Source organism: Sapajus apella, unplaced genomic scaffold, assembly GCF_009761245.1.
Source record: "Sapajus apella isolate SASKATOON/1434 unplaced genomic scaffold, GSC_monkey_1.0 scaffold122, whole genome shotgun sequence".
Classification (NCBI taxonomy): Eukaryota; Metazoa; Chordata; class Mammalia; order Primates; family Cebidae; genus Sapajus; species Sapajus apella.
In genome coordinates this window covers 6,964,229-6,977,284 of record NW_022437062.1, presented here as the reverse complement: position 1 = coordinate 6,977,284, position 13,056 = coordinate 6,964,229, and the positions used below count along the sequence as shown (strand labels likewise).

Here is a 13,056-nt window from a genome sequence, read left to right as displayed (position 1 = left end):
AAAAAAAAAAAAAAAAAAAAAAAAAAAAAAAAAAAAAAAAAATCCAGTGGTTCCCAAAGTATATGATGAATATCATTGGTGGAAGGCAATTAAATGACATTGATACATATAATGAGAAATTTATTTTTATCTTTACTACCCGTTTAAGCCTTCTGATGCTTTCAAATAAAGTTTTACATTTGGAACTAGTACGTCATTAACGCTTTATAATATTTGTCAGCATCTCTTAAATTACTTAATGACATGGTGTTCTTTTACTTGATTTTTATGGTAAGCAAAAACAGTTTATACTTACGGCAATAAGTTTTTTGTCTGTAAAATTCTAAGTAGAAAAGTAATGAAATTTAAATAAAAGCATAAAGTAAATGATATTAAAAAGGATACAGTGGAATGTCAAATCATGATGGTAGATATCATTAAGTAACATTTGGAGAACACCACTTTAGACATAGCTCGTTCATTGCAGAACAAAATAGGACTACTCCTTTGATCTAGACACTACATTTCGTTATTTAAGCCTTTATTATGCTACCTTCATTTTTTGGCCGTCATTTAGTATCATTGGTTCTTATCAAAAATGACTTGTCCACTTACTTTCAGTACCTAACAATGTTAAAAAATTGTTTTTCTTTGAGATACTGGCTGACTGTGGTAAAAACATTATGATCTCCTTCATTCTTAGTGTCTGTGTTTCCATTACACTTTCTCTCTCTAGTCCATTATTCTGCAATTTTTTTTTCTCAGACCTATTTCTTAAACAGGTTGGTTTGGAATACCACATGAGTAACACATTCAGAGTCCTTCACAAAAGCCCTTAGCTCAAGACCCTCACTGAGCTCAAGAGATCTGGGAATGTTGACTCACCTGTGGCATGTTCCCGTAGACCTACATCAAAGGCAAGTTTGTCTGTCTGGGATCTTGATGTAGTCAAGCATGTTAGATACTGTGAAAGAAGAGCAATACTAGTGAAGTCACATTCTTCCATTGAGTCTTGGTATCTTACCACTAGTTAGCTTCCAGTTACATTCAATAGTGAGCTACTGTGAAAAGAGCTCTATTTATCTTGCCCATTGGAAAGTTAATCGGTACATGTCTTAATAAAATACTTTCATTTTTAACTATTATTATTTTTAGAGACAGGGTCTCATTCTGTTGTCCAGGCTGGAGTGCAGTGACACAATTCTAGCTCACTGCAGCCTTAAACTCATGAACTCATGCAATCTTCCCAGCTCAGCCTGCCAAGTAGCCATGACTACAGGCGTGTGCCACCATGCCCAGTTCATTAAAACAATTTTTTTGTGGAGACGTGGTCTAGCTATTTTTCCCAGGCTGGTCTTGAACTCCTGGCTTCAAGTGATCCTCCTGCCCTGGCCTCCCAAACTGTTGAGATTATACATGTGAACCACCCTATGCCCAGCTGAAAATACTGTTACAATACACTTAAAACCTCAAAGATGCTCTTACCTGATGACTCAGTGATTTAAGGTATAGAACTATATGTTATAGAAATGAATTTGAAATATTAAAGATGCCTTAAAGATACTCCGAGAAACTTTTAGGTTAGAAACAATACAAATGGAACATAAATGACCAACAATAATGAAAAAGCTGGATCACTTTTGATACATCTATTTTATATAATGCCATGTAATTAAGAGTATTCATCAAGAATGTGTAATAGCTAGAACATTGTTTACAATACACTGAGCTGAAAAGTAATATATAAAACAGTACATTTATATGTTAACATGTACTCAAAAATTTAAATGTGTAGCAACCAGACTAAAAGGAATTACACAAAAATGAAACAGAAGTTGCTTTTGGATAGTGTGCAGGGACATGGATGACTCGCCCACTTCTATTTTTGTTTCTACAAATTTTCTATGAGCTTTAAAACTTCTCAAAATAATGTTTACTTTTGCTTATTATAAAGATACATGGGGAGGTGAAACTTAAAAATGATTGCTAAACTAATTTAATAAAGAATCCCCTGGCCTCCTTCACTGGATGGGGACAGCAGCTCATCTTAGAATTAGAGTGAGAGGCATGTAATCTGTTGGGATGCACTTTCTGAGCCACAGTTCTAGTTCTCTGCAAGAGGAAAATGGAAAACCATTGCAATGTACATCATATCTTACAGGCTTTATTCCCAAAGCTGTACTTAAAAGGAGCTAGCCGATACTGAGTATATGTTCACTGTGAGTAGAACTTTTTTTTTTTTTTAGGAAGGGTAAACTTAATGAAAAAGCCTTCGTGTCACTACCAGGATGTTGGCCTGTTTTCGAAGCCAGTACACTTTTGAAGTTTGGTTTATTCCATTTAGGTAAAGAGAAGTGTTAGGTTTGTTTACCTTATAGATAAACACAAGATTCTTAAACATATCATTCCTCAATTCCAGAGATTATCAGGGTTCAAAGTTTCCCTACTCTCAAAAACGTCTCCATCTCCTACTTGGATACATTTCCGTTTGGTCATTTTTGTTTTCTGTCTTTTGCCAGAAAGGACTACAGCAGACAAATGTTCAGGCTGAAAAGGTCAACTTCTCACCAGTGCTCAGGAAAAAAAATATGCTGTAGCAAATGAATTATTTAAGAGGCAGCTGTTGCTCCTGTTGTCAGTTTGATAGTTCAAGCCTGGAAATGAACTTTGCATCATGCTGCTGGTGTAAATGTGTGGAAATAGTCTTGAATTAATGTATCAGTTTTCCACTAGGGCTAGAGAAAAATGACAAGCCTTCTTTATATGGATAGGAAGTGAGGATGATACACTATTGGAATGGCATATATTATACTTGATTGAGATGATAATATTCTCCTTAATATTCCCTGCAAAACTATAATACCTGTATTTTAAAATATTATAAAATTATAATTGTGGTAAATTATAAATATATTTATTTAAAATGTAGCAATTTTTTTTTCAAGTTACATTGAGGCGTCATCCTTCGGTTAATTCTAGTTCTAGATCCCTGATTAGCAATAGCCATGCAGCTTTCTGTGACTGCCTTGCCCTTGGCTTCCTCCTGTCTCTGGATTAGCATAACACCTCCAAGTTCTTCCAGGACTGAAAGCAGTGGGAATCATTCTATTTCTCTTAGCTAGGTAAAGGAGGAGAACTGTCACAAAATTTCTGTTTGATTGGTTTTTCTTCTATGCTGGTTATCCTTATGTACTAAAGAGATCAGTTGCTCCCTGAGCCATGTGATCATTTGTCAATTAAACAAATATTTATTGAGCATCTAGTAAATCAAAGCGCTGTATTTGGTAGGTTTAGGTTTGGCAAAATAAAAGATACATGGCCTTCTTCTTCATGGAGTTGGAGGTGGGGTGTCTTACACTGTTCAAACACAAATACATCATTGCAATCACTGCAAATTGAGGTAGGTCATATGAAGGAAGTGCCAAGGTACACTGGGCTATAATTATATTCCAATTGTTCCTGATGTTACATTGTTGTTATTGCTGGCCTCTTGTACTCCCCTAGTTCAGTTTTTCCTTCTCCTTGAATGATGAAAGCGGACATAAGAGCTGCTTACCATTCCACTGAAAGAGTGCCTCAGGAGAATTGCATGGCCGTATAACAGAGTCCTGTGGCCACCTCCTTGTGCTGCCTGTGGGAACGAGGAAGAATAAGGTCAGCACATGCCAATTGTGGCTTCTCTGGGAGCAAGCAGCACAATCATTCTGGGAGACAGACTACCATGGAAAGACCCACTGCAAAGCTCCTAAGGAATTCATTCCAGAAGCAAGTGGCCGGTCTATGGGCAAAAAGAGACGTGTGACCAACCACAGCCATGCAACAACCTTGGGAGAGGGTGTGTGGGGCCAAATCTATTCCCAGAAAGAGCCTCTGCCCAGGATCAGCAGAAATCCAGAGCTGTTCTACCAGAGAAGCATGTACATGACATAGGTACTGCTTACCTTCCTTTGAAACTTCTCAGAAGCATTCAGAGTGGGAGAGAGAAACAAACGTGATGTAGCCATAGCCTAACGACACAAAGGCAGCATGGCAGGCAGGCAGGCACATGGTCACAATCTGTGCCATGCAGTCTTTTCCCATCAAGGCACTATGCCTTCTGCCCACTCCCTTAAATGGGTCCTTTTTACACAGATCTCACCAACGAGAGATGGCTCTGAAATCCAGGACTTTAAAAGGGTACCCAGTTATGCAGAAATAGATCCTTCAGTTGAGAGACCATCTAGGTATCTTCTCCGCCTCACCAGGCAGCTGCACTTTGGCTATTTGCTCAGTGGCTGCCCAAACAGTGGGAGAGGGAGGCATGAGAGGGAGAGATGGCCCAACATAAAGCCACTGGCATCTGTTTCTTATTCTTTCCCTGAATCTGATTCACAGGTCACCGTGCTGAACTTAATAGTACATGATATGAGACAAAGCTATAATTTATTATAGTTAGAGGTGAGTAGGTAGCACGGAAAATGGCAACCTATAGAAAATTCTAGGATTTTTATGACATCAACATTTCCAACCTCTCACCTAAGTATCTCCTCATCATGCTAAGCAGTGACAAAGTTTTTGATCACATACCCCTTTGGAGAAAATATTTGAACATAAACCCTGCCCTCCCCAAACATGAACAGAAAGAGAATCCAAAGCTTGAGATAAAAATTAATTACGAAGATAATTCTAGCATTTTTCTTATGCAGTCCATTTTATTCAGAGCTACAGACCAGCAGCCCAAGGGCTGGTTTGAGGCTCTGCCCCTCTCCCATGTCCACCTGCAACCACAGTAATGAGCAATGCAGAGGAAGGGGAATCAGGTAGTGTGGGGGACAAGGCCTGGAGTAATTTTATTTCAATTCTATTTGCATTAACAGAATCACTCTGTCAAAGAGATGGTTTTTCATGTCACATAATGAGCTTAAAGAAGAGAAAAAGGATAAACGTGCTATCATGTTCCAAAAAAGTCGGTAACTAAATATAAATGTGGCTGTGCTTTTTCCCACAGCTACAGAGATATTTAAGTGTTCTCCAGGTTTTAATACTGTGTGGAATTACAATGCTCTTCACAATATTTTCAGATTTCTTGAAATCATTTGCATTAACTTTAGCTTCTGTATTTACAAATGTGTCAACAGCTTACATTAAAATTAGACATACCAAATAATTTTCACATCTTGTCAATCTAACAAAAACTGGTCCTAGTCACTTGTATTATTACAAGTTAATTGATGGCTCCTGATGGCTTATATTGTGGATGTATCCTCCCCAAAAGTCCTACATCTCAAACTGATCTACTGACCAGCTTATACTTCCTACTGTTAATCATGGGTCACACCTTCCTCCAACTCTTCTTTGTCCCTACCAACTCTGTAATCATAGGAGAATTAAGAGTCACTGATCCCCAAAAGCAAGGGGGCTCATGTTTTGAGAACTGTTGCTTTCAGGGAACCATCGAGCCTCAAGCGCTAGAATGGCAGAAGTGGTTTTCCGACAGAGCTTTTGATTATCATCATGATGATTACTACCATTGGGCACACACTGCTGAGATTTAAAGAGCTTAAGTAACTTGCTCAAAGTCATAAAGGTTCCAAGTCCGCAGGCAGGATTTAACAAAGGTGAAAGCACTTAACTCTGTGCTATACCATCTTCTTTTCTGAAGTTTGATGGTGGGGGATAAGATTTGTGTATAAAAATCATATTACAAATGGAAACATCTATTAAAAGAAGTGAATGTGGAGAGTGTTGAAATAGACTAGGAGGATAACGAGGTATCATGCAATGACCTTATAGTAAAAGTAAACCACAACGCTCTGGTAGGACTGTTGGCACACCTCCATAGTAAGAGAGAGGAGCACACGCAGGCAAAAGGCTGGAAGTGGAAAAACTGCAGCACACATGGGGTCTCGCAGACCGTTCTCTGGTTCGGGCTGGGGTGGATGAACAAGAGTGACAGGACATGACACAGGATGCAGGTGAGGGGTGGCCAGATTATGGAGGGCTCAGACTGGCTGGCTCAGTGGTGGACTTTGTTCCACAGCTAGCAAGATACTGGAGTAGATTTTTGAAAGGAGAGTGTCACACTCAAAGTTGTGCCTTAGAAATAAAACCCTGAGTGCAAAATGGTGGAAGAAATGGAAGGGTCAAGCCACAGAGGTAGAAAAAAATTAGTTTCTCATTCTGTTTCCACAACAACATTATGAGGGGTGAGTAGACTAGAAATCCTCTGCCATCCTTCACTCCTTTCTTCTTCTCATACCCCTCAGTTAGTCCAAAGCATCTTTTGGTGTCATCTTTAAAGTATACTCTGTATCCCACTAATCAGCACCTTGCACCTGTCAATCTAGTCCATTCTACTGCCACCAAGTCTCATCAGGATTTTGCTAACGACCAACCTTCCAACTGTGCTCCCTGCTCTGCCCTTCCTCCTTTCACAGTCTGAGCTAACATGAAAGCCAGAGACATCCTTTAAAAACTGTCAATCACATGTTACTTGCTTGCTCAAAACCCCCCAGTGACTTCCTACCATACTTAGAATACAAGTACAAAGTCCTCACCATGGCCTCTAAGGCCCTGCACCAGGAGTTGGTAATTTTTTTCTGTAAAAGGCCAGATAGCAAATATTGTAGGCTTTGTGGGCCCAGTATGATACTGTCCTACTGTCCTCGGGTTTTTTTTTTGTTGTTGTTTTTTTTTAAGACGGAGTCATCTCACTTGCCTAGGCTGGCGTGCAGTGGTGCTGCTCCGTTCACTGCAACCTCCACCTCCCAGGTTCAAGCGATTCTTCTACCTCAGCCTCCTTCCTGAGTAGCTGGGATTACAGGTGTGCACCACCATGCCCAGCTAATTTTTGTAGCGGGTTTCCCCATGTTGGCCCGGCTGTTTCAAACTGCTCTCCTCAGGTGATCCACTCACCTTGGCCTCCCAAAGTGCTGGGATTACAGGAGTAAGCTACCATATGCCCAGCCTTATTTTAAGAATTTGTCCTTTAAAAAACTTTAAAAAAAAATTCTTGTAAAAATTTGAAAACCTCCCTTGCCTACACGTTTGTACATAAACAGGTCATAGTCTGGATTTGGCCTACTGGATGTAGTTTGCAAATCACTGCCCTGCACTACCTGGTTCCCTCACACCTTTCTAACTTCACCTACCAGCTCCATGCTCTCCGTCACATCCTCTGCTCCAATCATACCGGTCTTCCTCTATTTTTTAAGACAAGCATGCTCCCATCACAAAGCCTTCACACATGTGTTTCCCTCTGCCTGAAATGCTCTTCCAATATTCTCAGGGTTCATTTCCACCCTTTCTTCAGTTCTGTGCTCAAACATCTTATGAGAGAAGTCTCTGGTCAGCCCTTTGAAAACAACAATCACCCTCACTCTGTCACATTTTTTGCTTTATTATCTCCTGTGGCATTCATCATTTAAAAAATAAATTTACTCCCTTCTCCACTAGAATACAAGCTCCATGAGTGTGTTGTGTCCTCTGCTGTGCCCACATCAGTGCCTGGCACACAGGAAGTATGCATTAAATATTTCCTAAACAAGTAATTAGGGAAGGTGGTGCTTTTGTTTTCATTTTACAGATGGAAAAAAAGAGGCATAGTGAATTTAAGGCACATTCCCATGATGAGCTTGTAATCAACATGTTTGGATTTGAACTTGGGTTTAACTACAAATTCTACTACTCTTTTCATTGTTTAATTCTGGAATAACATTCCAGGAAAGATGTGATATGCTGCATAGAAGATTGTTGGGTCTGTTCACGAAGGAGATCCATACCTCAAGACTGAGAGGCTTTATCAGAATGGCAGTCCTGTCCCTACCACGAGTGACCTTGACTATTGTCATTGGCAGAAGGAAAATATTTGGTTCCATCTCACAGGATGGGGGTGGGTCAGGGAAATGCTGCTAAAAGGCCCTGATGCCATGTCCAGAGGAAAAATGTTCCACTAGCTCATTAACTCAATCATCTTGCCCATAATTTCAGAATTAATTTCTGTTACTGACATTTCTTCTAGTAGTTCCCAGAGGACACTGCTTCCCAATCAGATAAACCAGATACAGCAACTAAGGAGGGGAGGGGACTATGCTTCTAGCCAGCCACACACAAATGTTTCAAGATTGTCAAAGCCCCAATTCAACGTCCTTTAATATCTTGAACCCCAAGTTCCACTTTGGGAGTCCTAGGCCGTAAGAAATATTCCAAGGCCTCAGGAAGGCTCCTTGCTGTGCTTGTTTGGAAGGTCATATTCTAGGAGGTCTTGTAGGGGATGAAGTCATTTTCCAAACATGGATGTGTGTACTTTAATTTTCTCTTCCTTTCATACCTCACTTCAGTTCTACTCTTTTAGGCTATAGAAGAAAGAAAGTAGTTTTCTCGAAGGTCACAGAACAACGCTTCCTGAACAGGCTGGAGCCCTTTTACATTGCCTGGGAGGTTTGCATTTCTTTTGATACAAGTGACAACTAAATAGTGATGGTGCCTTATAGGTGGAAAACAATAATACCTCAGTTAGAAATAAACAAAAGCAAGTAACCCATATATTCAGTTAGAAATCACAATGAAAGATTCTACTCACGGTTTCCACAAAATATTAAATTTTTAGGAATCTGCTTAGCTGAATGCAATCTTTAAAATCAAACTACAAAAACTTATTTTATAAAAAAAGATTTGATTTGACAAAATGGAAAGGTGTACTTTGTTACAGGATGAGAAGATTAATATTTGTAACTGCTTATTACCCTAAACGTAACATACAGATTTAATAAGGTTTTAATTATAATTCCAATAGGATATTTTGGAATTTAACAAACTGCTACAAAACTAATCTGGAAATACAAACAGTAAGGATTTTTTATTCTGAAGAAAACCACAGCTTAGTAAATGTTATGAAGCCAAGTTCATTAATTCACTCTGATACAGGTTCAAAGAGAAAAAGTAGCACAATGTGGACAGTCCGTCAACAGGTCTGACTATGTGAAAGTGTAGCATACGACAAAGCAGATTTCCGTACAACAGGAGAAAGGCAGGGTTATTAAGCACATGTCTCTGTGAGATGTGGATGGCAAATCAGAAAAGCTTTCAGTAAGATCCACAGGAAACATAAAAAGATAAGTTACCGATGGATAACATAATTAAATATTTCATTTTAAAATTAAATTCTAAAACAACTAGCATGCAACAGAAGAGGCTACATTCTTTACAGACCTAATATCCATGCTTTGATGTATCAGATATACTCAAAGGAAATAAAACACAGATATGATTGTACCAAAATTATTGAAATTCAGAACAATGGAAACACCAACATTTAACAGACTACAAACAGACTTTGTAACACCATGACAAAAGGGTTACTATTTCATTGAAATGTAGGGGAAAAAAACGAAGCCTCAAAGAAGTCAGCTAAGAATATGAATAAAGGGTGCATATTAGAAGAAAATTGAAACATATGGAAGAGATTCTATCTTTTCTAGTAACGAAAGGAATGACACTTAAAGCAACTTTGATGTAACATTTTACATCTACAAAATTTGCAAAAGCGGGAAAAAAATGCTGTCAGAATTGCAATCTAACTGAGGTAATTCCAGGCAAGGTGGTACTAAGTACAACTCTTTCACAAAGCAATACGGAAATATATGAAAAGGGCCATAAAGAATTCCATAACCTTTTCTGTTGTAATTCTACTTCTGGGAGCAATTCAAGACAAGCAAAGAAAAGTGTGCACCCAGCCGTGATAAGAGCGGTATAATGGGTGCCACAAAACAAAACCGAAAAACCTTGAAAGAACCTAAATATCCCAAAGAAAAATATTATCAATTATGAGGCTTCTTCAGGATGTTCTATGTCTTAACAATTAAAGAAGGCAAATAGAGAGGCTATGTGGAAACACAGAACAACATTTATGATGTGAGAAAAGCAGAATACAAAATGCCTTCAGTGATTATATACAGGCAAGAATGATAGGAAACCTGTGAAAATGAAATAGCCATTTGGCTGGTTGCAGAACCCCTGAATTTTTCCTTTTCTAAACTTTAACACTATTATTGTATCATCATTTTGGGTAAAAGCATAACGTGTATGGCAGGGGCAACAACACGGTGCACGTGTTTAATGAAATCGAGCATTATACAAGTATTTTGTCTATTCCTAATATCTTGAGTTGCTCGTGGGTGTAACTACTTTGCCAGGGTCCTCAGGAAACAACTTTACCTGCCTGAAAAGCAGATGGCGACACAGATCTAGCATCACTGCTTTTAAGGCACTGACTCCAGAGTCTTGCTCTACCTTTGGTATTACATGGAAATGCTGGAGAGACAGCCTTTATTGAAGATACCTGAGCCCCTCCTCATAGCTCTCTCAGGCTCAGCTTCAGGCTCCACAGGAAACATCTCCTGCTGCAGGGATTCATTGCAGTTTGAGTCCCAAACCCACTGGCTCCTCTGACTGCCCCTTGTGGACTCTACTTTAGATCCCATTCTTATTTCTGGGGACTTAGTTCATCCCCTATTTCTCAAGGCTGCCTCACTCAGCTGTGAGATTCTAGGTCTGCTACAGGTTAGGGAATCACTCCCTCTGGTCAAACTCCAAAGATCCTTCTCAAGCAAACTGCTTTTCCAGGAGAGGTGGACAAAGAAGTCTGGACAGTACCTCTCCAGCTCAAATCACACCGAAGGAACTGATGGGGCATTTTCCAAACAGGCCTTGAATTGTAAACATCTGGTAACAGGGACAATTTTTTCCTCTTTAATGACATTAATAGTTAATAAAGGACTTTGTGGTAGCACACCGGGAATTACAAAGTATAGCCCACGGGTGGGAGGGGCACAGATGAGTATGACTTATGATGAGGAGTCAGAGCCAGGGAATGAGACAGTAGGAGCTCACTAAGTGCACGTAGCCATCCTAACTTCCTGAGATCAGTGTGAAACCCCAGACAGCCCAGTGTGGGACACTTCACTTGTTTCTTCACCACCTTTTTGGATCAGATACTTCACTCCTCTACTGGCTAACTGCCAAACCCTCCTTCTGAGCTGAATAGAGATTCTACCTACTGCCTGTGGCTCTTGATCTTGGAGTATAAAACACTGTACAGTGTGAGGTATCATTCTTTTGCACCTTAATTTTCAATTCAAATTGGGGTGATAAATATGAATTGAAAGCCAATAGTCACAGGTGCCTGAGCCACCAATTTCAGGAAACTTTGGGAAGATGTTTTCCCTTAAGAAATCTTTCAAGTGGGCCTGGACTAACTGAGCCAGGGCGGCGCAGGCCCTTTACAGAAACCCTCTTGAAAGGGGGACACTCCCCTAGCATCTTTCATGGGCATCTTGGGATATCAGTGAAAACTGTGCCTGTGACATCGAATCTTAATGAAGTTGAGAAAACAGAAGGAAGGTGCAGCATCGGATAGCACTACTTCCCCCACATTCAGTGATCATGGCAGTCTTACTTGGTCAGCCAGCAGTTGCCTTACTAAAAAGACAGGACCAAACGTCAAAGGTTACAATGCACACTTGGACAGCCCTTACCCCGGAAAAGAAAGTTGACTGCATCTGGTGGCAGAAGGACCTAGAGCAGTCACTCCATCTGCTACTGTGCTCTTGTAGAGTGACCTTGACTCCGGGGAGCCCCACCTTCAACACCCACAGTACTGCCTTCTCCCCATCTCCTCATATCACAGGACAAAAGAGAAGAATACTTGAAAAGCAGTGCACAGACAGGCACTCCTTTGATTTGTTAAATACATAAACTTTGCCACTAAGCAAGGACAACAGAGGCAAAATCAAACAATCCATCCCCCTCCGCCCAACACTGAATGTCAAATTTACCATTCCCATGGTTTATAATTTACTGAATCCAGCCAACTTTCTCTCTTGGAAGTGCCTAGAATTATTTTTCCTGGATGAGAAGGCTGTGCAATCTCCTTTTTGTTCATGTCATTAGTTTCACAGCCACATGGAAGGATTTCAGAACAAAAGGACAAAGGGCCAGAGCCTAATTTGAGAAGCTGTAAATTCCCAGCCACAGGCATCATTTGCAGCAACAACTTGTAAACCAATAAAGTAGTCTCTTCCAGGAAAATGCCTACTTGCATTCTGCTTTGCAGAAGTTTGGCACATAGAATAGGTATAATCTGAGAGATGGCTCAGATGGGTTGGAGACTGCAAAGGAGGTGCTGTGGTGACCTGGAGTTGATTCTTTCCTGTGAGCAATTAAAGCTGTGGGAAGAGTCCCTGGATGGTACAGCCTTAAACTCCAAATGTACAACCAAAGACAACTGAGGAAACTCCTGTCTTCTAAGACTTTAAAAATAAGGGCCTTTGCCCTATGAGAATCGATGCAGACTTCTGCAATCATTTTCCTGCCCTTTTATCCCAGTCCACAATGGTTGGGGAACAAATTAAATGATTGAATTTTCCACTAGTCCCAATACTTTTCAAACACTGCTTCTCAAACAGACGGATGAGCATTTTCCATTGAGGGGGAAAAGGTGGTCACTGGGATGCCTCCAAATTGGGCAGGGTCCTCCTGGTTACATCTGTGCTTTTCTTTGAACGCAGATGCCATGGAGTGAACAGAGAGCCAAAATGGCAGCCGTAACACATGTTTCTTATTATGGTATCTTTTAAAACAACGAATCCCCAGATATTTGTCAAAGTATTAATGACATTTAGATTGATGACAAGTATGCTTTGGAAAGAGGTGAGGCAATTATTTTTTTTCTCTCAATTATTCCCCCCACCTTCTCCTACGGCGAATAGATTAAGAATCTGATGTTGCCAAGTTCATTCTTTACATAAAAGGAGACAAATTTGTCAGCCAAATTTGTTTTCCAGTCACTGCTCTGGTTTCTATTTGAACCATCCATACTCCTCCTCCTCCTTTCAGGCTTCAGATAAAATGGTGAACCAGCGGCCACAAATAGTCAAGACTAAGAGCTCTGCTCAATTATTTCCATTCACCAAATGTAGCATAATGAATATTTCCAACAAGGAATCTAACATTCAAATGGTCCAATTACCTTGACATGAAAATTTGAGCACTGTTTCTAATCTACTATTTCTCTACAAAAAACTCACTGTTATCCTGGGG

The 13,056-nt window shown here is 40.0% G+C and overlaps 1 protein-coding gene across 16 annotated transcripts in view; it reads right to left on the bottom strand.

Moving 5' to 3' along the window:
- RYR3 (ryanodine receptor 3) overlaps window positions 1–13,056 on the bottom strand; it is a 553,391-nt gene that overhangs the window by 335,053 nt on the left and 205,282 nt on the right. For 12 of the 16 annotated variants that reach the window (XR_004263777.1, XM_032261324.1, XM_032261337.1 and 9 more), the window contains 3 exons: window positions 3,921–3,932; window positions 3,536–3,610; window positions 865–943 (listed from right to left, as the gene is read on the bottom strand). Coding sequence is in view for 15 of the 16 variants with exons in the window: in XM_032261324.1 (XP_032117215.1) it covers window positions 865–943; window positions 3,536–3,610; window positions 3,921–3,932 (166 nt within the window). In the remaining variant the exon portion in view is untranslated. The remainder of the gene's footprint in view (window positions 1–864; window positions 944–3,535; window positions 3,611–3,920; window positions 3,933–13,056) is intronic. The other 4 variants (XM_032261334.1, XM_032261336.1, XM_032261332.1 and 1 more) reach the window with 1 other exon arrangement.